At 53.6% G+C, this 24,492-nt stretch overlaps 2 protein-coding genes and 1 long non-coding RNA gene across 6 annotated transcripts in view; 1 reads left to right on the top strand and 2 right to left on the bottom strand.

Annotated features, from left to right (window-relative positions):
- Nucleotides 1–15,084, top strand: LOC144337229 (uncharacterized). Its single transcript, XR_013410030.1, has 3 exons — nt 1–124; nt 14,600–14,655; nt 14,882–15,084. It is a non-coding gene; the product is annotated as an uncharacterized LOC144337229 (long non-coding RNA).
- On the bottom strand, nt 749–1,840 carry LOC717246 (large ribosomal subunit protein eL20-like). Its single transcript, XM_077980790.1, has 2 exons — nt 1,560–1,840; nt 749–1,260 (listed from the first exon to the last, which is right to left on the bottom strand). Exons 1-2 carry the CDS (start codon nt 1,725–1,727, stop codon nt 898–900), a joined length of 531 nt encoding a protein of 176 aa, XP_077836916.1. The 5' UTR covers nt 1,728–1,840; the 3' UTR covers nt 749–897.
- PPP5C (protein phosphatase 5 catalytic subunit) overlaps nt 6,410–24,492 on the bottom strand; it is a 41,118-nt gene continuing 23,035 nt past the window's right edge. Inside the window, 11 exon segments of one of the 4 annotated variants that reach the window (NM_001266086.2) lie at nt 6,416–6,978; nt 7,139–7,220; nt 8,777–8,955; nt 9,059–9,099; nt 10,030–10,117; nt 10,250–10,392; nt 12,571–12,676; nt 13,556–13,654; nt 13,958–14,023; nt 20,716–20,837; nt 21,541–21,688. In NM_001266086.2, the coding sequence (NP_001253015.1) occupies nt 6,916–6,978; nt 7,139–7,220; nt 8,777–8,955; nt 9,059–9,099; nt 10,030–10,117; nt 10,250–10,392; nt 12,571–12,676; nt 13,556–13,654; nt 13,958–14,023; nt 20,716–20,837; nt 21,541–21,688 (1,137 nt within the window). In that variant the 3' untranslated portion in view covers nt 6,416–6,915. 4 annotated transcript variants of the gene reach the window in all.

The raw sequence follows: 24,492 nt of genomic DNA, 5'->3' as shown, positions 1-24,492 counted from the left end.
GAGACGGCGTCTTCCTCTATCACCCAGGCTGGAGTGCAGAGGCACGATCTCGGCTCACTGCCCCTCTGCCTCCCGGGTTCAAGCAATTCTCGTGCCTTAGCCTCCCGAGTAGCTGGGATTACAGGTAGGCGCCACCACGCGTGGCTAATTTTTGTATTTTTAATAGAGATGGGGTTTCTCCATGTTGGCCAGGCTGGTGTCGAAATCCTGGCCTTAAGTGATCCACCCGCCTCGGCCTCCCGCAGTGGATTACAGGCGTGAGCCACCGCTCCCGGCCCATGTGATTTTATTTTAACACAGATAACTGTCTTTGAGTTAGAGACAGGACTTTGGGGCCCAGAAGAGGTGGGAACTCCAAGGGGTTGAGAGAGGAGAGCCTGGGTCCACAGAGGAGGTCTGGAGGGGAGTGTCCACCACGTTATTTGAGGATCCAGCAGGCAGGGCCTTAAGAGCAGCTCCACGCCCCAACAGGAGAGAAACTGCCCCAAATGGGTCGTCAGGACAGCTCTGGGAAACGGGCCCAAGAAAACGCCTTTAAACATCCCTGTTTCACTGACAGGAAGACTTCGGCCCAGAGTGGACGGGAAACAGAGAAGCGTAAGCCTCAAATAGTTAGAATGGTAGCTGAGACCAAATTTTGAGAATTGGAAATGTTTGCATACCATACAAATGAAAATCAGAAAAATATATGGGGATTGGCAAAAGGGCATCCTCTTTCCCCAACACTTTGCCGCCATCTGCTGGACGAGTGTTGTAATGACTATAAAACACCGTGGTGCTGCAGCGCCCCCTAGCGCCATGCAGTTGACAGGCACAGAACAGTTCCAAGAGAATTGTTTTTTCCCACCGGGACGTTTCTGAGTTTATTTGGGGCACACCCAGGCGAAGGCCCTGCACCTAGAAGAAGGTGTTGGGCCTCTTGGTGGTGAAGCGTGGCTTGTGCTGACGGCGCAGGACCCGGTGGGGCAGCGGGAACTTGATCTTGGAGTCGTGGAACTGCTTGACAGCTGGCCGACGGCACTTGCTGGCTGCAATCTCCTCCACCTTCATGATCTGAATAGAGTGGGCCCGGGCGCGGTGGCGAGCGCCCGTGTCTCGGTAGCACTGGGTGACAGCACCCGCAGTGGTCAGCTTCCGGTACTCCCGGTACATGTTGTGGGTGCCGCTCCGGGAGTCACAGCGCAGCCAGATGCCGAAGTTCTTCACCGGCAGGGGGTGCGTCTCAAACACCTGCCCACAGTAGACAGTCTCCCCTGAAGACTTCTTCATCTTCTTTTTTTTTTTTTTTTTTTTTTTGAGACGGAGTCTGGCTCTGTCGCCCAGGCTGGAGTGCAGTGGCGCGATCTCGGCTCACTGCAAGCTCCGCCTCCCGGGTTCACGCCATTCTCCTGCCTCAGCCTCCCGAGTAGCTGGGACTACAGGCGCCCACAACCGCGCCCGGCTAATTTTTTGTATTTTTAGTAGAGACGGGGTTTCACCGTGGTCTCGATCTCCTGACCTTGTGATCCGCCCACCTCGGCCTCCCAAAGTGCTGGGATTACAGGCGTGAGCCACCGCGCCCGGCCCATCTTCTTTAACTGAGATACAAAGTACCAGAAGCGGGACTTGGCGACGACATGATTAGGCGCAAAGATTTGCATGCGGTAGAGGGGCTGTGTGTGGCATTTGGGGGTGCGCAGGCAGCGACCCACCACCTTGTACTCTCGTAGGGTGCCCGAAGCCTTCATGGCGTCCTCTCCGCGCTCGCCGCCACCCGCAAAAGCGAGAATTTTCTTTTTTTGAGACGGAGTCTCGCTCTGTAGCCCAGGCTGGAATACAGTGGAGCGATCTCGGCTCACTGCAACCTCCGCCTCCTGGGTCCGGGTTCAAGCAATTCTGCCTCAGCCTCCTGAGTAGCTGGGATTACAGGCACCTGCCACCACGCCCAGCTAATGTTCTTGTATTTTTAGTAGAGACGGGGTTTCACCAGGTTGGCCAGGCTGGTGTTAAACTCCTGACCTCTGATCCGCCCGCCTTGGTCTCCCAAAGTGCTGGGATTACAGGCGTGATCCACCCCGCCCGGTGGAGAAATCGTAAAAGACCGCTAACAAAAATGCTTTGAGGCCGGGCGTGGTGACTCACACCTGTAATCCCAGCACTTTGGGCAGTCGAGGCGGGCAGATCACGTGAGGTCCGGAGTTCGAGACCAGCCTGACCAACATGGTGAAACCCCGTCTCTACTAAAAATACAAAAATTAGCTGGGCATGGTGGCACACGCCTGTAATCCCAGCTACTCAGGAGGCTTGAACCCGGGAGGCAGAGGCTTCAGTGAGCCGAGATCGCGCCACTGCACTCCAGTCTGGGCTACAGAGCGAGACTCCATCTCAGGGGGAAAAAAATGCTTTGAGAGCTGCACAGCTCTGGGGGAAGTCGTGAGTTTTCTATTCAGGGGTAAGGTTAGGGACCATCCATGTACTAAAAAGGGAAAAATCAGATTAACCAGGCAGGATAAATTCTTGCCATCATAAAATTTTTGTTTGCTAAAAGGGGTCAAAAGCTTTTCCCCAGATATTATTTTAGCATTTGGCATCAAAGGGCTGTTGCGAAGACCCTAAGTGCCTGCAAACCGCCTGACACGTAAAGCGCTCAATGCTACTGCAAACTGGTTCAGGGCACAGACTGCAGCCAGTCAGCTGGTGCTCAAGTCCCGTTCTGCCACTTGCTGGCTGTGTGACTCTGAGTATGTAACTTAACCTCTCTGTACTTCAACTTGCTTATCTGCAAAATGGGCATCTGAAAAGTGTCTGACTGAGCTGGAATGCAATGTTAATGCGTGTGAACTCTTAGAACAGAGCCAAGGGGCCAGGCGTGGAAAATGCCTGCTGTTCCTCGACTTATCCTGAGATGGGTGCCCACCCTGCCCCTCCTGGTCCCTTCAGGTTTTAACTGCTTCCACACGTTTTCCAGTGTCCAAATTCCTCACCCTGGCTCCCCACATCTGCTGGACCACGGAGATGAGAGCCACAGGAGGGTGTGGGCAGAGGCAACCATGGGCCCAGTTTCTCCATCTGCCAGGTGTGGTGCTGGCAAGGAAGGGTGGGGTGGTGGCCTGTCCCTCTGGCTGCCAAGCAAATGACATCCCCCATAGGTGGGAGGCAGGCCCCGCCCCCCTCCACTGGTGCTATGGAGGTTGGGTCATCTCTCTGCCTGCCCTGGTGGCCAGAGCTTGGGTCTGTGACCTAATCATGGCCATTGACAGATGGGGGCCGGGGAAGACAGCGTGAAAGGGACCAAGAGAACGACAGGGAGACAGAACTCAGGTCCTTCCTGCCTTGGAGTCTCTGCTCCACCCAGCTGGGTGGATGCCTGGGTCCATCCTGGTCGATAGGGTGGGGAGCATCTAAGGCCTCCCCCTCCCCCGGGTTCTCTGGTCTTTACTTCACAGCTTCCTTAGTCGGTGGTGAGGCTTCTAGGACCCCTAATTCATGTCCACCACTCCTGGGAGTTCACATCTGCTCCTGCCAGACCCTGAGACTCCCCAGCAGCCTCCGACACCATTGCTTAGTGTCCACACCTGCCCCCAACATCTCCCCCACCTCCGTGTACCTGGCACGTCCCCAGCTTGATGACCCTGATCCAAACCGTAAGCTGTCCCCTACTTCAGCAGACTCCTGTGCTCAAGCGATCCACATGCCTCTGCCTTCCCAAGTGCTGGGATCACAGGCGTGAGCCCCCGTGCCCGGCCAGCCCTGGATGTTCATCACCTGCCTCTACGGGCGTCTCTTGGTCACACTCCCTTTTGGAAGCTACTGTTTCTTTTTTGTTCAATTCATTGCCTCTAACTTCAGAGCCCTACTCACGTGTATTTATCCCCCTTGATTCCCCAAAACTTATCGGCTTACCCAGACCTTCCCCCGTTAAATGCTTTCGCTCCCTCCCATATCCCTTCCGTTTCCCTGAGCCCAGCTCTGTGGCATTGATCCGCTCAAAGTTCTGGTCCTTCTGGTGGGTGTGCCTGAGTCTTTTTGTTCTGACTTAGCGAGACATCGGTCGCCGTAAAGACCCCATCTCTTGCAGCATCTTCTGAATTTCTCTTCTCGTTTAAAAACTTCCTCCAATAGCCACTTGGAAAAAGATAAAATGAGACCCATTCCTCACATCACATACAAGAAGGAACTCCAAATAGACTGGAGATCTTGACATGAAGAAGAAACCCGAGGGAACTTCCCTGAAACCCGGGTGTGGGGAGAAGCACCGACTCCCACGCCAGCACAATTAAAGAAATACTCATACATTTGGCTTCATAAAAATAAACCTGCACCGTGGCAACAAACCACAAGTGAAGTCTAAAGATAAAAGACAGTCTGGGATATAGACTTTCAAGTGGTTAAGGTGGTACAGTTTATGTGATGTGCTTTTCACCACCATTTAACAAAAAAGGACAGAATGGGGGAAAATGATCCGCAACATACATCACAAGCATGGGGCCTCTGCTGTGTCCCCTCCGAGGTGCTCCCACTGGACAGCCCGGCCACATCTGACGGGGAGGAGACGGCGGCCAGACAGGGAGCACTCTTCAGTCTCGGGGAGGGGGAGGAGCGTGATCGTCACAAACGTCCATGTCAAAGACAAAGAGGGGCTGAGGAAACGTTGCAGATTGAAGGAAATGAAAGAGACAATTGAATGTGAGGCAGGACATTGCTGAGGCAAGTGCTACAGCTGGAATGCAGTTGGTTGATTTAAATATAAACATTGAATGCTCCCTTGAGGGACCCAGCTGCCACGGGGAGAGCAGCTCAGGCCACATGGAGGCCACACGCAGGCGCCCCAGTGCCGGCCCAGCTAACGGCCCACAGCAACTGCAGTCACGGGAGTCAGCCCCCATGGAGTCCAGCCGGGCGAGTCTTCAGATGCCTCCAGCCCTCAGGTGCGCCCCGCACAGCCAAGCCCAGCCAATCACAGAACTGAGGAAGACAGCAAGGCGTTCATTGTGTAAGCCGGTGAGGGTTAGGGGGTTTGCTGTGCAGCTGTGCAGCACGGGAGTAGCCTTGACCAAAGAAAAGGCTGGCTCCTGGAGGTCACCTGGGAGCCCGTGGCGTGTCCTCCCTGATAGGAACGTCTCTTTTATCTGGGGCCCTGGGCCACAGTGGACAGTCTATGCTAAGGACGTGATTTAGGGTGGGGGCCGTGGGTCTCTCTGGAGGCTACGGTCAACCATGTGGGGTGAGCAGTCCCCATGACCAACCCCTGAAGAAAACCCTGGATGCAGAGGCCCGGGTGAGCTTCCCTAGGTGACCACACTCCAGTACGCTGTTGCATCCACACGCGGAAAATGAGCGCCGTCCACACGACTCCGCAGGAGAGGGCAGCAGGACACTCACACCCCTCTTCCCTCCGCTCATTCTCACCCCCGTCTTTTCACTGTAATGGACCCTAACGGTGAGGATAATGGCTGCTCTGGGTCCCGGGAGGCCTCCTGAACTGCAGCGGCAGGAAACCCCGACACCCAGTGAGTCCGAGCGCCTCACAGCTGCCCGCCTGGCTGGCTCCCGTCAGGTCTGAAGCGCCCTCCCGACAGCCATGGTGGCTGCTTTGGTCTTTCCCAGGGAAATGAATGGCACTGGCAACCTGGGCCTCGGGCCTGTTTTCCTGAAGCCATGTGTACTTGGCTTCCGGCCCCCGGCGCACCTGCCCCCAGAGGGCAGTGCACTCACTGCCGGGCTGATGGGCCTTAGAGAACGCCTCCCCAGCACCTACGCGCAATCAGGACCGCAGATGCCTCATGTCTGCCTGGGAGGCCTCCAAAGGGCCCAACACTCCTGGACGCGGCCCTGCAGGAGTTATTTGCTCTAGACCATCCCCCAGTGCCACTTATCACCGGAGAAAGCTGAGTCCAGAGGAGCTCAAACTTGGAAACACAATCTCTCTGGAGGACCAAGGCCTAGCGGGGCAGCCTGAATGGGATCCAACGTTAACCGTGACTAAGAGCCACCTGGGAGTGAGACAGGGGTCCTCTTGGTCTCCCTTGATGACTGGAGACGCCTGCCTCATCGTGTGGCGTGAAGAACCACTGCTGGGCCTACCCTGAGCAGGGAGCGGGGAGCGGGGAGCGGGGAGCGGGGAGCGGGGAGCGGGGAGCGGGGAGCGGCACATCACGCTCGGTGCTGGAGCTGGCAAAGGGTGAGGAGCTTCTTCAGCTTCCGCTCTGCTCCACTCAGTGCTGGCCTCATCGGCCCCACCCAGGTGACAGAACTCTCCCCGGGAGCCCACGGCGCTGGGCGGAGGCAGCGGCCACTTGGGCTGTCAGCCCAAAGCTGGGTGGGCCTGGCCAGTGGGACTTCGTGGCCTCCCCACCCTCCGGATCTCCTCAGCAGGCAGGCAGTGACCCAACCCCGGCAGCTCCTGCGGCTCCACCATCCAGAGACAAGCTGACTTCCGATAATGACTTTATTTTAACATATTTAATTACAGACATAAAATAGCTGGGGAGGGGGGTGAGCCCCAGCCTAGCCCCACCATGGGGCTACAGGAGGGGAGGCGCAGGCGAGGCCCCCCTGCTGACCCTCTCTCTGGGGGTCTTCCTATGGCAGGGCCCTATTGCTTGAGTGGGGGAGGAGCCATGCAAACGAGGGGGGCAGGGCAGCCACTCAGCCCCACCCCACCCCGAGGACGGCCTCCCCACAGAATGCCCGGGCTGTGCCCCCAGCCCCAGCTGCTCCACCTCCTTCCTCTCTGTCCAGGGAGCAGACCCTCTGGCCAGCCCCTGACTCTGCCCCTACCCCCTCTGCAAACCTAAAGGGGAATAAATACAAACTTTACAAAGTAAAAGGGGGTCCAACGTTGCCCTGGGGCGGGGCCTGCTCTGCCCCTGGCCCAGGGCCGGGGTCCGGTGGGAGTGGAGGGGCCCTGGGGTGCAGGCCGCCCCGCCCGTCGCCTCACATCATTCCTAGCTGCAGCAGCGTGTTGGCGTAGGCCATGGGCTTGACGTTGGGATGAGGCTGTGGGGCCGGGACAGGTGGGATGGACAGAAGTCACAACAGAGCCCCTGAGCACCCAGAGTACCCACCGGCGAAACCTATCCCCGTCCCTTACCAAGGTCTCAGCCTCTTTGTCCCCAAGCCAGGATGGGAGGGGCGGGGGCCCTGAGGGGTGACTCACCACTGCTGTGAACTGGTGGAACTGAGGCCGTAGGTCGGAGCCCTGGAGGTGGATGTAGGAGGCTTTGTTCCCCATCTGGTCGCTGCAGGGACAAGAGCAGAGTGCACAAGGTGGTCAGGGCTGGGCAGGGCTGGAGGGTTAAGGGAAGGAAGGGCTGGGCAAGAAGGGACAGAGAGAGGGAGAGGGAGGGACAGAGCCACGACAGACACAGATGAATGGAGAGACAGGGACGGGAAAGACAGGAATCCAAGGGGAAAGAATGGGAAGGGCAGGAGGATGAGGATGGGGAAAAGAGGGTGGGAGTGAGGGAAGCAGGAGCAGGGAGGGGCGGGGCGTAGCTCACAGAGGTGGATGCTTGCCAGACCCCACTAGGAATCTGACCACGCCTCCAGCTTTGCCCACACGGAGACACAGGGAACAGAGGAACGTGTCACACGGCACCACGGGGATGCAGTCAGCCTAGTCCAGGACACAGGTGACTCTACAGCAGGCCTATTCTTGTTGAAGAGGAATTTGTTGAAGAAGCCTATTCTTCAACAAATAAATGATGGGGGTGGGGAGAGACAGGGAACTCATAGGCAAAGGGACAGAAAATGTGGGCCTTGTTTGGGTCCTGTCTGGAAGAAGTCAGCTGGAAAAGACACTTAGGAGAGACCAGCAGAAAGAGAACTTGGCAGGATTCGGGTGAGGGCAAGGGATCAGCACTCCTTTGTGGGTGTGTGTGTTATGTTTTGAGATGGAGTCTTACTCCTGCCCAGGCTGGAGTACAGTGGCGTGATCTCAGCTCACTGCAACCTCCACCTCCCGGGTTCAAGCAATTCTCCTGCCTCAGCCTCCCGAGTAGCTGGGATTACAGGTGTGCACCACCACGCCTGGCTACTTTTTGTATTTTTAGTAGAGACGGGGTTTCACCATGTTGGCCAGGCTGGTCTCGAACTCTGGACCTCAGGTGATCTGCCCGCTTCGGCCTTCCAAAGTGCTGGGATTATAGGCATGAGCCACCGTGACCAGCCAGCACTCCTTTTGTGAACATGATATTGTGGTTAAGAAAAAGACCCTGGCCGGGCGCGGTGGCTCACACCTGTAATCCCAGCACTTTGGGAGGCCGAGACTAGGCGGATCACGAGGTCAGGAGATGGAGACCATCCTGGCTAACACGGTGAAATTCCATCTCTACTAAAAATACAAAAAATTAGCCGGGCGTGGTGGCGGGCGCCTGTAGTCCCAGCTACGTGGGAGGCTGAGGCAGGAGAATGGCGTGAACCCGGGAGGCAGAGCTTGCAGCGAGTAGAGATTGCGCCACTGCACTCCAGCCTGGGCAACTAAGCAAGACTCTGTCTCAAAAAAAAAAAAAAAAAGAAAAAGAAAAAGACCCCTTTCCTTCTGAAACGTGCTGGGCAATCAATGGGAGGAAGGTAAAGTGCCCGGGGCTTGCTGTAACACGGGGCAGCTGGTCAGTGCCCACAGGCTGGTCCCACTGGTGCTGCAGAGGTGGGTGATGCGCACGGGGGTGTTCGTCATGCTCTTTCATCTGCTTGTGCCTGTCTTTGACACGTTCCATCATAAAAAGGCAAAACAAAAACCAAGACAAAACTCATGGCTTGGCAGAGGCCCTGGGCAGGAAAGGCAAAGACATACCAGTAGTTGGGGGCAGAGAAGACGGTGACACAGCGGCCTCCGTGAGCCACCTCATAGCCCTCGGCCTTGACCTCGTGGCTGCGGATGATGTAGTCCAGGTTGTTCTCTTCCAAGAAGGCCTTGGTGACGTCAGGCCCAAACTGACAGCTCACGCCCCGCTTGCTGACCGAGCGCCCGTTCTGACGGTGGGCAGATGGGAGAGACGGGGTTCAGGGTGACTGTCTGCCTCTACCTGCTGCCCACAGCCCACACCCGCCGGCCCTGCACCCCACCCAGACTCACCTGCGGCTGTGGATCTGACCAGAGCAGGTCACACATGGGACCTGGTGGGGAGTGAGGGAAACATTAGGAACCCGTCCACCTCCCCGGGGGTGGTCACTCATAGGCCACCTCCTGGCCCGGCCAGGTGCCCACCCCACAGCACAGCCTGGGTGGGGACTGGGCAGGGGACATCCAGCACGGACATGGACATTCAGGACAGGTGACTGATTCTGAGCCACCCCTACTCGCTATGCTGATCTGCCCTCCACACCCCACTCAACCCCCATGGCCCCGAAGCCGGACAGAGCTTTCAACGCCACTATTCAGATCAGGCCCTCTCCCTGCTCAAAGCCTTTGGTGGCTCCGCACTGCCCTAGGAACAAAGTCCTCACTGAGGCCTGTAAGGCGCCACAGGATTTGGGCCCAGTGAATCCCATGTCCAACGTCAGCCCGCAAAGCACAGCCCTGCCTGCTCGCCAACTTCTCCCTGCCTTGGGACCCCTCCTTGAGCCTGGAATATGCTCGCCAGATGCCTCTGCTTCTTGCAGTGGCAGCTCAAACCTCGCCTCCCTGGAGAGGCCTTCCCGACCACACGGAACTGGCGCACCCAATCCACGTCCTCTGCAGCACTTACAGTGTGCACGGGCGTGTGCACCGGTGCGTGAACTCTCTGAGGTGTGTCCGCCACCAGCACAGGAGCCCCAAGACCTCCCCTCCCTCCAGGGGTCCGCAGCTGAACTCACAAATAAGGACAGGCGTGCTCAGGGGTCACCGTGCCCTCACCCCGCACCACGGTCATGACCGTGCTCGCCATCACAACCCCATGAAGGAGGTGCATTGGCCCAAGTCACAGGTGAGGAAACTGAGGCTCAGACCCGCTGTTCCTTGCCAAGGGCACAAAGCCCATCCTCTGAGGCAGGGCCAGGTTGCCAGAGAGATCTGAGCCCAGGCTGCCCCTTTCTGCTGCAGACACCCGGCCCCACCCTGCCCACCTGAATCGGGGGGTTGTCGATTTCGCTCGATTTTCCGGATGTCATCCAGGGTGACGCCATCTTCACTGAACAGGCCTCCGTGCATGATCTGGGGAGTTGGGGGATGCCGCTGTGAGGGAAGGTGCCAGCCACCCACAGGCCCCGACTTCCTTCACCAGCACACATCTGCCCAGGTGTGGCTGGGCGGGGAACCCACACTCAGGGCTCACGCCATCCTCACCAGCACTTTGCCGTTGATGCACTGGGCCAACGGGAGCCACTCGAACACCTCGCTAAAGAGCTCGTACATCTGGGCTGTGTACTTGGCCTTCACCTCACCCTCGAAACCGTAGATCTGGTTCATGTTGTCTGTCTCGTGGTTGCCTGGAAAACACGGGGACAGAAGAGAAAGCTCAGCCTCCAGGTACATCAGTGTCCTCCAGCCAGGCACCCTCAAGGCCCAGAACTGTGCGTGTGTCTCCTGCCCCCGTGGGCTTCATGCCTCCCATTGTGGTGCCTTCCAGATTGGAGGTACCAAGGGTGGAATCTTGACAAAAAGTAGGTCCATGGCTAGGCACCGTGGCTCATGCCTGTAACTCCAGCACTTTGGGAGGCCAAGGCAGAAGAACTGCTTGAGCCCAGCAATTTGAGACCAGCCTGGGCGATATACTGAAACCTCTCTACAAAACAATTTTAAAAATTAGCTGGGCATGGTGGTGCGTGCCTGTAGTGCCAGCTACTTGGGAGGCTGAGGCCAGAGGATCACCTGAGTCCATGAAGCGGAGGCTGCAGTGAGCTATGCTCATGCTACGGCACTCCAGCCTGGGCAACAGAGCAAGACCCTGTCTCAAAAACAAAAAGTAGGCCCATCCGCAGAGCATGTGCCCCAGCCCAGCCCACGCTGAGCTCCACCCTTCTGTCTCGGACAGAAGCACCTGGCCGCCTCCTTCCCTTCCAGCGCTTGAGGGCAAGGAGAAGGCTGCCCAGCCTCGCATCTGCTCAGACTCTGCTTGTCCAGTTCCTTGGCCTGAGTGCTTGTTGCCTCCTGCAACGAGGCCCACAGTAGGGGGCTTCCTGAGCTATGGCCCTGTGCTGGGCACTGCTGCATGAACCCTGTGAGCCGAGGGACACAGGCATGCAGGCTTCGCCCCAGCCTATCACTCCCCTCCCAACTCACCCCGACCCTGCCATGGGCAGGGCCTCCCTGTGTGGCCCTCACATCCTGGTGAACTCCTCTTGTCTAATCTCATCTGGACACCAAGAAACCTATATTTTCAACACCCCTCGGAACCTCACCCACACCCCATGTCTCCTGAGTCTCACAGCCACATCCAAAGGGGAGCTCCTCAGCTCCTGGCCACACCCTGCTCTACGTCTCCCCATCTTTGTCATTGGCAGCCACAGTCCTCCAGATGCTCTGGCCAAAACCCTAGAGGGCCCCTTTTGTTCCCTCTTTGTCTCACACCTGTGTCTGTTCCTCCAGCAAATACTCTGGGCTCTACTTCAAATTTCATTTTGTTTCCAAAGAGACAGGTTCTCGCTCTGTTCCCCACACTGGAGTGCAGTGGTGTGATCATGGCTCACTGCAGCCTCACACTCCTGGGCTCAAGCAGTTCTCCCACTTTGGCCACCCAAGAAGCTGGGACTACAGGTGCACAGTGCCACCATGCCTGGCTTTTTTTTTTTTTTAAGACTGAGTCTCACTCTATCGCCCAGGATGGAGTGCAGTGGCGCGATCTCAGCTCACTGCAACATGTGCCTCCCGGGTTCAAGCGATTCTCCTGCCTCAGCCTCCCAGGTAGCTGGGATTACAGGTGTGCGCCACCATGCCTGGCTAATTTTGTATTTTTAGTAGAGACAGGGTTTCACCACATTGGACAGGCTGGTCTTGAATTCCTGACCTCAGGTGATCCACTGCCTTGGCCTCCCAAAATGCTGGGATTACAGGCATGAGTCACCACACCCGGCCTTTTAAAAAAATGTTTATTAGAGACAAGGTCTCACTGTGTTGCCCAGGCTGGTCTCAAACTCCTGGGCTGAAGTGATCCTCCTACCTCGGCCTACCAAAGTTCTGGGATTACAGGTGTGAACCACCACACTCAGTTCCAGGCTCTACTTCAATCAAGAGAACCCGAATCTGACACCAAGCCTGAATCTTAGGGGGCACAGCTGCCTTGTCAACAGTCTCTTTACTCCCACCCTCGGGCCCTGGTCTGTTCACTCCGTCACTCAGCTTGACTTTAGTGCCAGATTTAGGGCAACCCAGAAGCCTGTTTCATGTCCTTGTGCGAATTAGAAAAAGGGGCCCATCCTCAGACCCTTGTTTGCCATCTGCTGAAAAATGGTCAGAGTAAACATCCATTTCTACACTATCTATGATATAAATGCGTCCTTTGGTGTGATGTTATTGTGCAGTGCACAACATACTCAACCTTAAAAGGCCGCCCTGTGAATGATCTCTGAGTCCACAAAATAAATACAGCTGCAACTATTATCCTTGCAGAGTAAGTGCCCTACCCAGGACCCCACAATGAACCCAAACCTTGTCGCTTCCCAGCTCACCTCGAAGTAGGTGAAAGTGATCTGGGTACAGGAGCTTGAAGCCGAAAAGGGTGAGGATCACTTCTACAGAGAAGGAGCCTCGGTCCACAAAGTCACCATTAAATATCTGTCCTGCTAAGGAAAACATGGCAAGCGTGGAGGGGAAGGGGTGGGGTGGGGGGTGGTGGCAGAAGATGGGCCAGATGGGTTGCTCCTGCCTGGTCTCAAGGCTCCTGTCAGCACCTCCCAATCAGTGAGGACTTGGCAGGGTGCAAGGGGTCTGAGTTTCTAACCCTTTCCTCACTGTGGCTCCAGCCAGAGCTTGGTCGCTGAGCCTCAGTAGTATGGCACTGAGGACCCTGCCTCCTGTCTCCCAGGAAAGCCAGTGGTGGGGAGGTGCGGGGACCAGTCAGTCCACCTGCTTCAGCTCTCCTCAGACAGGCCTGAGCCACAGGGGAGATGGGACACAGACCCTCCCACCATTCACCAAGCAAATACCATAATATGTGGAGATACTTACACAGCATCGAGCGTGGGCCAGGCCCTGTTCTTAGCCTGTCCTCTCAGGAACTGCTGAGTAACAGGGTTGCACATATTATTATCCCCCTTTGCAAGTGGGGATACTGTGACACCAAGCAGTGAAGTAACCTGCTTCGCTCACACAGCTGGGAAGTGGCAAAGCCAGGATGGAACCCAGGTGTGGCCAGTGCCAGGTGCCATTCAAATGCGATCCTGAGGCAGACGAAGACAAGCCAGGGCCCAGAGAGACTGAGCTACCAGCTCAGGTCCTACAGCCGCTGGGTGCTGGCCCAGGCCTGTCCGAGCCTGGAGCCTGGGGTGCGTGGCCAGCCTGCAGCTCCACCCACATCTTGGTGCCCCAGCATGGCCAGGCCTCTCCTTTCCAAGGTCACGTCTTTTCCCTGGCAGGGGCTCCTCCCCCTCTGCAGATCTGAGGCTGGGGCTGGGGGTGGAGGTGGGGAGAGGGTGGCTCTGCCGAGAAGGATACATAGGGGTTGGTCTCCGAGGGTAAACCGTTGAGCTCGAATATGTTGAGGAGGTCATAGAACTGGCCATGGGTGTCCCCGCATACTGTAATCTTCTCTGTCTGAAAGAAAAGAGGCCACCGGAGAGGGAGGGGCCCAGAGAGAGACGTGGGGAGGGGGCAGAGGTGAGGGGAAGGGTAAGAGTTCACAGTAGACCGAGAAGAATCATGCAAGAGACACAAGCAGGGGACACAAACGAGACCAAGAGGCCAGCAGAGAAATGGGATATTCAGGAGGAAAGGCACAGGGGTGGGGGTGTGAGGGAGACAGGGAGGTGGCTCCGTGAGTTCCTGAGCTCTGTGGCCCCTCCCCAGCCAGAGAGCCCACCCCCGCTGGCCCTCCCCCGACTGCCCCACAACGCGCACCTCTTTGAGTGTGGTTTCCACGAGCGTGCTCAGCTTGGAGAGGACCTCTTTGACCTGTACCAGAATCTGGAAGGCAGGGCAGACTCAGTGGGACCGGCTGCAGGGGCTGCTACCCAACCCAGCCCCGAGAGCCTGGACTGCCCAGGAGACGCTGCTGGGCTGAGGGCGAGGGAGAAGCAGGGAGAGAAGAAAAAGGGCAGGGGAGGCCTGGGGGAGCAGGGGCAGGTGGGGCCAGAGGCAGCCGCAGGCTTCTGTGGACTGTGCAGTGCTGAAGCATTGCGATTGTTTCATGTGAAAATCTGGTTCTTGAATTATCTGAAAACACTCAGCATCATGTGGAAATACATACATGAATCCAGATCGTGGAACATTTTATAAAAGAACTGGCCTGGACACAGCTCAATGTCACTGTCATAAAAGTCTCCCAAAAAAGAAGTGAGACTTTCCAGGTAAAAAGAGGTAAAAAGGCAACACTGGTGCTTTCAATGGACCCTGAATTTTTAAAAAGCAGCTACAAAGGATGTTTTAGGGAAAGCTGGGGAGAATTAAAATATTAACAGATGTCTAGAAATGCAGATGATTTATTTTTCACAGACTGGAGATGACCTTGACAATGACATGCATATCTGTCAATGTTTCCAGATTTTCCGGATGGCCCGTGGACTGTCTACCTTAGTATTATTGCATCAATGTCTAAGGTAGGACAATTCAACTGTGGTCATACAAGAGGACGTCTTTGTTTTTGGGAGATCCAGGTTATTATGACTGCAACTTACTCTCAAATCGGTTAGGGGAAAAAAAAAAAGGATACACATACAAATGCATATATAAGCAGACAGACACATTAAGTCAATGCATTAAAATGTTCACAAGTGGTGAATGTGGGTGAAGGGTGGATAGATGTTAACTGTACTGTTCTTTCAGCTCTCTGTAGGTTTGACAGTTTCCAAAATAAGCTGGGGAAAAGGTGTTAAGAAAATGCAGGAGGCACCCACTTCCAGTCAGAAGGCAGAAAAGCTACAAAAGACTGTCTCGCCCTAAAGATGAAAACAAGCCAAGCAAGCAACAAAATCAAATTTAAAGCCATCTGAGGGCTGGCAATGCAAAGGGACCTAAATTAATCAAAATGCAGACAGGACGAGCCTTTCCTTGGGGAAGGAGCCCACAGCTTTTATCCTGGTGCTTGGCAGGCGGGCGGGATGCCCTGGGGCTGGGCGTGAGGGGAAACGAGTGGAAGTTCATGACCATGTGGGGACTGGCGTGACAGATGAGGACTCCAGGGAGCCCCAGCACAGCCCGCCTCTGCCCCCGCCAACTCCCTCACACGGGCTTCAGGGAAGGCTGGGTGCGAGGTAGTGAGGTGGAGAGAAACCCCCTGAGGTACAGAGCGGGGTGAGACTGGAGAGCAGCGAACACCCCAGCGGCCCCACAGCCCGACGGCAGGGCTGAATACCAGAGGTCTCCCACAGTTCCAAAAGCTGGCGACTTTAAAACATAAAGACATCCCTGGAATTCTGCCAGGGCTAAGATCCCAAGGTCTGCTGAAGGGAAACTCCCAATTCTACTCTGAACACATTTAAAGCCAGTGGTAAAGAAATTCCAACAAAAGTTGCCCCTAAACTACAGATGAGGTTCACACAGCCCCTCCCTCTTGTGGCTCAACAGAAGAAATGTGTGCCGTTTTCTTGTTTATTTGTTTTAAGACAGGGTCTCACTGTCACCCAGGCTGGAGTGCAGTAGCTCGATCACAGTTCACTGCAGCCTCAACCTCCCAAGCTCAGATGATCCTCCCCCCTCAGCCTCCCAAGTAGCCAGGACTAGAGGTGCCAACCACCATGCCTGGCTAGTTTTTGTATTTTTTTTTTTTTTTTGTAGAGATGGGGTTTCTCCAAGTTGCCCAGGCTGGTCTTGAACTCCTGGGCTCAAGCGATCTGCATGCCTTGGCCTCCCAAAGTGCTAGGATTACAGGCCTGAGCCACGGTGCCCAGCCTAGGTGTGCCATTTTCTGAGGAAAATCTTTATTTACCTCAGTCTCTAATGTTCTTTTATACAAAATGCCTGGCATACAATAAAATTATAAGACACATGATGAACTGGTAACAGAGCAGACTCAGAGATGAACCAGATGATGAAACTACCACAGACTTTAATTAAGATAACCATGGTAAATGTGTGAAAGGACTTAGTGGAAAAGGTAGACAATATGCATGAACACATGAGACACAGAGAAGAAAAGTCTATTAAAAAAAAACACAACTAAACGAAAATGCCACCAATAAAAAATACAACATAAGAAATAAATAATTCATTTGTTGGGCTTAACAGCAGTTACAAAGAATCAGTGAACATAAGGACAACTGAAATTACCCAAACTGAAATACACAGAGGAAAAATCGTGCAAAGAATTTAAAAATTCAACTCATTAAAATCTAAGGAATAGTATCAAATGGTCTAAAAAGCATGTTATTAGCTTTCCAGACGGAGGAGAGCAGAAATGGGAAGAAACAGAAGAAGAGATAATGGCTAAAAACTTTCCAAAACTAACGAAAGATATTAACCCACAGATCAAAAAGGCTCAGTGAATACAGGATAGATGCAAAAAAAAAAAAAAAAACCACATCAAAGCCAAACTACTAAATACCAAAGATAAAATCTTAAAACCAGTGAAGAAAAAAACAGACTATAAGGAACAAAGATATGAATGATTGTTGAGTTCTCACAGAAACAATGGAGGTCAAAAGGCAATGGAAAAAAAAAAAACAGATTTAAAGCACTGAAAGAAACAATGTCAACCTAGAATTCTACATCCAGCAAAGATACCCCTAAAAATGAAGACAAAATAAAAACATTTTCAGGAAGGCCAAAGCTGAGAGAATTAGTCTACAGCAGATGTACACTGTAAGAAATGCTAAAAGTACTCAGGCAGAAGGGGCATGATACCAGATAGAAACCCACATATGCAAGAAGCAGCAAGGAGTAAGAGAAAGGGTAAATATAAAAGACATTTTCCGTGTATTCATAGATATGTTTCTTTAGAAGACTAGTGTCTATTTAAGGAAATGACAACAATGTATTTATAGCAGATGCATAAGCATGACAAGAGCACAAAGGCTGGGAGAAAATAAAAGGAATCACAATATTGTAAGATTCTTTTTTTTCTTTTGAGACGGAGTCTTGCTCTGTTGCCCAGGCTGGAGTGCAGTGGCATGATCTTGGCTCACTGCAAGCTCCACTTCCTAGGTTCAAGTGATTCTCCTGCCTCAGCCTCCTGAGCAGCTGGGATTAAAAGTGCACGCCACCACGCCTGGCTAATTTTCGTATTTTTAGTGGAGACAGGGTTGTACACATAGGGATTTTGCCATGTTGGCCAGGCTGGTCTGGAACTCCTGACCCCAAGTGATTCACCTGCCTCGGCCTCCAAAACTGCTGGGATTATAGGCATGAGCCACTGCCTCAGGCCGTAAGATTCTTATACTGTCCATTAAGTATCATATTATTATTTGAAAGTAGAATAGGACAAGTTAAAGTTACACATTGTAATCTCTGGAGCAGCCTTTTTCATCCAGGGTTCCGGGAAACGATTACACCTCACAAAAAATATTTCCAGTGATACCTGCTCAGTTCTCCCAAGGAGAGCACACAGATTCACAGGAGAGAAGTTAATTCACTGCGGATACAACGGATGCCTAAGGGAGTTAGGGCTTAATTCTCTCAATACAGCCTCAGCTGAGAAGGGCTGCTCTAGAGCAACCACTGAACACTCCACCCCTCACCACACACGTTCAAAAGTATAACAAAAAATTCAATAAAACAGATAAAATGAAATGCTAAGAGATTCCTGATTCACACAAAAGAAAGTCAAAGAAGGAGAAACGGGAAAAAAAAACAAAAACAAATGGGACATATAGAAGAGAGATATCCAGACAGTAGATTGAAATGCAATCATATGATTGCTGATAGTTAAATATAAATGAACTACACACTACAATTAAAAGGTAAAGATTGGCCAGGAATGGTGGCTCACACCTGTAATCCCAGCAATTTAGGAGGCCGAGGTGGGTGGATTATCTGAGGTCAGGAGTTTGAGACCAACCTGACCAACATGGTGAAACCCTGTCTCTATTAAAAATACAAAAATTAGGCCAGGCATGGTGGCTCACGCCTGTAATTCCAGCACTTTGGGAGGCTGAGGCGGGTGGATCATGAGGTCAAGAGACTGAGACCATCCTGGCCAACATGGTATAACCCCATCTCTACTAAAAATACAGAAGTTAGCTGGGCGTGGTGGCACACACCTGTAGTCCCAGCTACTCGGGAGGCTGAGGCAGGAGAATCGCTTGGACCCGGGAGGCAGAGGTTGCAGTGAGCCAAGATCTTGCCATTGCACTGCAACCTGGGCAACAACAGCAAAATTCCATCTCAAAAAAAAAAAAAAAAGTAAGACTGTCCAACTGGATAAAAAGGCAAGACCCAAGTATATGCTGTTTATAAGAAAAACATTTTAAACATAAAGATACCAATGGGTTAAATACAAAAGGGTAGAAAAGTTATAGCATGCAAATATTAAGTGTAAAAATCTGGTTTAACTATATTAATAGAAAACATGGATTTCAATCCAAAAAGTACCAAAGGCACTTCATTATAATGAGTCAATTCATCAAGAAAGCATAACGATCCCAATTGTGTACCTAATAGAAATTTCAAAATACAGGAAGCAAAAACCTGAGAATTATAGGGAGAAATAGGCAAATCCACAAGTGCAGTCAGAGCTTTTAACAGCCCCCTCCCAATAAATGATTGAGCAATTAGAAAAAAATAGGCCATAAAAGATTTTTAACAGCAGTCTCAACCATCTTGAACTAATTGACATTTATAGAGCCCTATGACTAATGACTGCAAAATACACACTATTTTCCAGTACATACTGCAAGCGTGCCAAGACAGACCTAAAAATAGCCGCAATGGAATCATCCAGAGTGTGTTGTCTGACCAAATTAGAAATCAGTAACAGTAACATCTAGAAGTCCCCAAATATTTGGGAGTTAAACAATACCCTTCTCAATAACCTATGGATAAAATAAGAAACTATAAAGACAATTAGAAAAAAATTCTAACTCAATGATAACGAAAACATGACACATCAAAATTCATGGGATGCCGCTAACGCACTGCCTGGAAGGAAATTTAGTTTTAAGTGCTTTGCTTAGAAGAAAACAGGTAAAATTAACAGCATTAAAGTTCATCTTCAGAAGCCAGAAGAAAGCAAATTAAGCCTCAAGCATGCATGGAGAATAATGAATGAAAAAATCAATGAAACAAACAAACAAAATCAATAGAGAAATTCAACATGAACAATGAAAACATGTTCACAAAAAGACTTGTCCAAGAAAGTCCATAGCGGCTTATACTTATAAAAGCTACAAAGTAGAAATAACCCAATTGTCTCTCAAAAGACTGCATGAACAAACCATGGGCTGTTCAGACAATGGAGGACTTGAGCTACTGATACACACAACATCCATGTATGATTCCCACACACCGTGCCACATAAAAGAAGAGACACTAACTGTTCTAAGTCCATTTGACATTGACATGAAATTCAAAACCAGGCAGAATTAATTTACAGTGGTGAAAAATCAGATCAGTGGTTGTCCCTGGGACGGGAGTGAGGGCTGACCAGAAAGTGGTCAAAGGAGTTTTCTGGCTGACGGAAATGTTCTGTAACTTGTTTGGGCAGTGGGCACATAAAACTATAAAAACTCATCTAACTGGACACTTAAGATTTGTGTATTTTATTGTGCATGAATTATACTTGAATTAAAAACAACCACGAATGGGGACATTCCTCCTCCTCTCTTACCTTTAACAACGCGATCATCAACAGCTAACCCATACAGAGCACTAACCATGTGCTAGGCACTATTTGAAGCAATGATGTGGATTACACACAGTTACTCCTTACCACAGCCCTTGGTGGAGACGATATGATTATCTCCACTGTACAGGGGAGGAAATCAAGTACAGAGAAGTGAAGCCATCTGCCTACAGGCACACAGCTAGTATGTGGGAAGGCAGAGATTTGAACCCAGGCTGCCTGGCTCTCTAGGACCTATCAAGTGGCAGCTTCCCACATGGCCTGCACACTCCTGTAAGGGTCACCTGCCTGTCAACCTGACTCACAAGAAGTCCCGCATCCTCACAACCAACCCAGGAGGTGGTGGATCTCGGCAGATCCCCCAAATTATGGTAAAGTCCCTGATAGGTCAGGGCAGGGGGCCTTGTCCAGATAGGATACCAGAGCCAGAGTCTCACTCAACCAGTTAACACCCTGTGGCCAGTTGCCCTCCTGGTTCGGAGGAGGGGATGGTCTCAGGACTAGGAGCCACCATCAGGTCCCAAACAGCCTGCAACAACCAGCAGCCACAGCTGCCCAAGAGCCTGGGATGAGAACTCCAAGCAACAGACTCCGCTGCTTCTTCACCTTTCACCCTGACCTCTCTGGCCCTTTGTCCCTGCATCTGTCAAACGGCACTGCCCGCCACCGCCCCAAGCTGCTGTGGGATGGATGAGATGAGACTCTGTGGGAAGCCCTTGGCACGGTGTCTGGCACACGACTCCTGCTCAGTGTTGGCTGTCGTGGCCGCCCTCCTCCTGTCGTTGCCGCCCTCCTCCTGTCGTTTTGCTCAGTGCCCATGGCTGGCAGCACTGTGATGCCACCCCAGGGTTCCCGGGTGCCCGGTACCTGACAGGTGCATTACCTGGTAGGCGCATTTCCGGTGCAGTTTTTTCTGGTCCTTGTACCACTGCATGAGCTCCTTCATGAAAGTGATTGTCACTTTGCCATCCTCAAGCTTGGGTCCGCTGTACTCATCCTCAATGGCTGGGGTGTGAATGAGGGGGGACACGAGAGTCAGTGACCACAGCCACTGTGAGTGGGGAAGAGGTCTCGCTCCTAGGGACGGGGCAAACCTGGCTCTGGACACACAGGTTGAGAGAGGGACGGAGCAAGTGAAGAGTCCCCTCCTGGGTCAGGTCTGGCCCAGAGGCCTCTTCCTGACCTCCCTCTCTACCTTCACCCACATCCTTTTACCCTATTCAGTTTTATGGCACTTAGCACTATTCATTTCGTGACTTGTTCATCATCTTATCTCCCTCCTAGAATATCAGCTCCATGAGGACAGGGAGGGCTTTGTTCATAGCTGTACCCCCAGTGCCTAGGACAGTGCCTGGCACATAGGAGATGCTCAATAATCATCTGTGGGATGATCCAGAACAATCACTTGGATCCTCTCAGCACCTAGAGGTGAATCAGACACAGCCTGTGGGGCCTGTGCTACTACCCAGAGGGAGGGCCCGTGAACTGGCAGTGGGTCCACGGCTCCCCAGTCTTGCTCACTGGGAAACGTGAGGCCCTGCTTTGGGCTGTGGATGGAGTGCCCTGGAACACAGGCAGAGGAGTGACAGACAGTAGGCTGGGGACAGAACAAGGGGCCACCCCTGAGCCCACCCCCACCCCCAGGGAATGAAGAGGGCCCGCGTGGAATGTTCTGGGCTGAAGCATGGCGCGCCCGGGCCCGACTCACTCATGCTCTCGATGTCCAGTGAGTCCACCACGGAGCGCTTGTGCTCGTCGCCCGCGATGGCCCGCTCAAAGGCCTTCTGCTTCACGATCTTGTTGCACTCCTGGTATTTCATTTTGGCGTCCTTGTCGTGGGGCTTCACCTTGACAACCTGGTGGGGAGGGAAGGAGTGTGCACGCTGAGGCTGAGGTGGGGGTACAGCGGCTGCCCCCAGGCTGCCCAGCCCTGGGTTCCATGAACACAGAAGTCAGACCGCCTGGGCGCCAGGTGCTGACGGTGCAACCCTGGACATGTTTAACCTCTGAGCCTTGGTTTCTGCACCCCAAAACTGGGTACAGCAAAGCTGCCCGCACGGGTGCACTTCATCAATCTTAGCCAAGAGTGTGCTAAAATCAAACAACTGCCTGTTTGAGGGTTATGGGCTCAGGGTGCCCTGTAAGAATCCCTGTGGGGCGAGCGGCGTCCCAAGCACATGTCCTGATGCTACTATCATGACTACCAAGGCGGCAGGAGGATGAGAGGAAGGGCCCGCAAAGGGCCAATGACTTGCTGGATGACATGGGCTCCCCAAGCCCAGGTTACCTCATCTCTAACAGGGAGGTGACACAGGGCTCCCCTGCCAGGGCTGTGGGAAGGAATAAGTAACACACAAGGCCTGGCACGCAGCAGGGGCAGGCGGGCAGCAACACTGAGTGCTGTCACTTCCCTTGCTCACCCTCTGGGGAGGCCTGGGACAAAGGATTTCCCTGTTTTGTCCACTGAAGAGAGGAACTGAGGGTCACAGATCCCGGACACTGGGTTCAAATCCCAGCTCTGTAGGTCATGAGTTGGGTGACCTCAGGCAGGTGAGTCTGCTTCTGTGGCTCAGTTTCCCTCTGAGGTGGGACTGAGAACCGTATCTCCCTCAGAAGGCCACGGTGAGAGCTGCACGGGTGAATGCTTGTGAACTCTGCACAGTGGTGCCAGGTGAAAGGAAACTCCACGTGGGCGCCCACTGCTCTTCATGGTCCCCGCTCTGGGGCTGCTGCGCTGATGACCAGATCAGACGATAGGCGTGGGGCGCTCGGCTTTGGGACAGAGCAAGTTCCCAGTGAAGGGAGCCCTATCCTCTCCCCTCTCCCCATCTTATTTACTCCAATTCCTGCAAACTCGGATCTTCTAACCTGAAAAGCAGACTGGATTTGGGAGCTGGATTCGGATCCTGGCTCTGCTACTTACTTGCCGTGTGACTTTGGGCAAGTGACTTCACCTCTCTGAGTCTCAGTTTAGTCATGTAGACCCTGTCTGACCTGCCCACCAGCCTTAGCCTCCCCAGGAGCGGACCCCCACAGCTCCTGTGCCAGAGGACAGACTGGGAGGCCCCAGGGCCGGCCCTCAAGGAGCAGGGGTGGCCTCTGGTGGAAAGCCTGGCAGTGTGAGTCAGAAACCTCCAGAGACACCCACTGACCCCTGCAGGCTGGTGTGACAGAGGTGAGGGGTGAGGCTCATCCACGCTGGGAACAGGTGTGTGTGTCAAGCGGGGTGAGAAGAGCCCATGCCTAGCAGGCCACGGCTTCCTCCCTGTCTGGGCAGGCCCAGGGCACCCTGCCAGGCAGCTCCACCTGGGCTGTGGGTGGGTGTAAGGCAGGGGAGGAAGATAGCACCAGGCAGCCCCTGGCATCCTTCCCAATGGGGAGCGGTTATGTGCGCACACCCGGCTGGTATCCAAATCAGCATGTGTCCTGGCCCATGCGGCTCCTCCCACCCCTCTATACCTCCCAGCCAGACCACTCATGTCCCCACCGTGCTGGCTCCGGGCCTTTGTGCAGGCTGCCCCTGCCCGGAGCACCTCATTCGCACCTCCACCTCCTCCTCCAGGTCTCAGCCCCACTGTCCCCTCCTCTAGGAAGCCCCAGAGGCTGGGTCAGGCAACCTCTCTGGGCTCCCAAAGGCCCCTGGGCTCCCTTGTTCCAGCCATGAGCCCTGCTGGGAACCGGTCTGTCCACCGCACTGGAAGGGGGCCCTGTGAGGGCAGGGCTGAGGCTCAGCCATAGCTGTGCTTGCAGCAGTGAATGAATTTCCCTTCCCCCCTTTCTCCAAACAAATGAATGAGTGACTGAGCATTTCCTCCCCGCCAGTCTCCTATTCTCCTATTCTCCTATTCTCCGGGGGCGGGCGGGCTAGGAAGGAAGATGAAGGCAAACAATGACAGTGCAGGCAGGAGAAAGGGAGTGGGAATAGCAACAGGGGCAGCGGAAGCAGTAATAATACACAGCTCACTTCTGGAGCACTGACTATGCGCCTAATACCGTGTGAGCAATTCACTTGCTCATTTATCCTCCCTGCACCTCTACATGGCAGTGTTTTCACAATCCTCATCTGACAGACAGAAAACCAAGGCCCGGGGAGGTGAAGTTGCCCACCCAGAAGCCAGGATTCCCTTCTCTTCCAGGCTAACCTGCGCCAAAGTCCAGGCTCCTGATTTCCGCCATGCACGCTGGGAGGGGCTCCCCTTCTGCCACCTCCCCTGCTTAGGCCTCAGGGCACACTGCACGCCCTCCAGGGAGGCAGCGTGGGGCAGTGGTTATGAGCGCGGGCTCTGGGACTATGCCTCCTGGGTCTGAATCCAGGCCTGCCAGGGCAGGTGGCCTCACGTCTCAAGCCTCCCTCAGTTTCTAGAAAGTAGGGGTGGTGCCAGCACCCCTTGGAGGGCTGTCGTGAGAACTTAATGCCAGGTGGCAGCAGGCAAGTGCTCATCCCAAGGCCCGCTGCTACTGCAGCTGCTGCGACGTGCGAGGTCTAGCTGGGACAGTGAAGATGCCCTGCTGGGCTCCTGCTCCTAGGGAAGGTCATTCACTCCGGACCAGAGGGGACTCAGCTCCTGAAGGCCCACTGAGTCAGAACTTCACATGGAACTTTTCTTTTTTAAAGAAGTGGCATTTGGATTGTATCAAGGTCAGTATTCTGACTGTGATA

The sequence above is a fragment of the Macaca mulatta genome, chromosome 19, assembly GCF_049350105.2.
Source record: "Macaca mulatta isolate MMU2019108-1 chromosome 19, T2T-MMU8v2.0, whole genome shotgun sequence".
Lineage (NCBI taxonomy): Eukaryota > Metazoa > Chordata > Mammalia > Primates > Cercopithecidae > Macaca > Macaca mulatta.
The sequence above is the reverse complement of the archived record's forward strand: the minus strand, read 5'-3'. Positions and strand labels throughout refer to the sequence as shown.

Coding starts and splice junctions, on each gene's coding strand:
- LOC717246 (XM_077980790.1), bottom strand. CDS start 1,727: ATGAAGGCTTCGGGCACCCTACGAGAGTACAAGGTGGTGGGTCGCTGC. Junction 1,261..1,559: donor AGTTAAAGAAGATGGGCCGG/GCGCGGTGGCTC, acceptor AAGATGAAGAAG/TCTTCAGGGGAGACTGTCTA.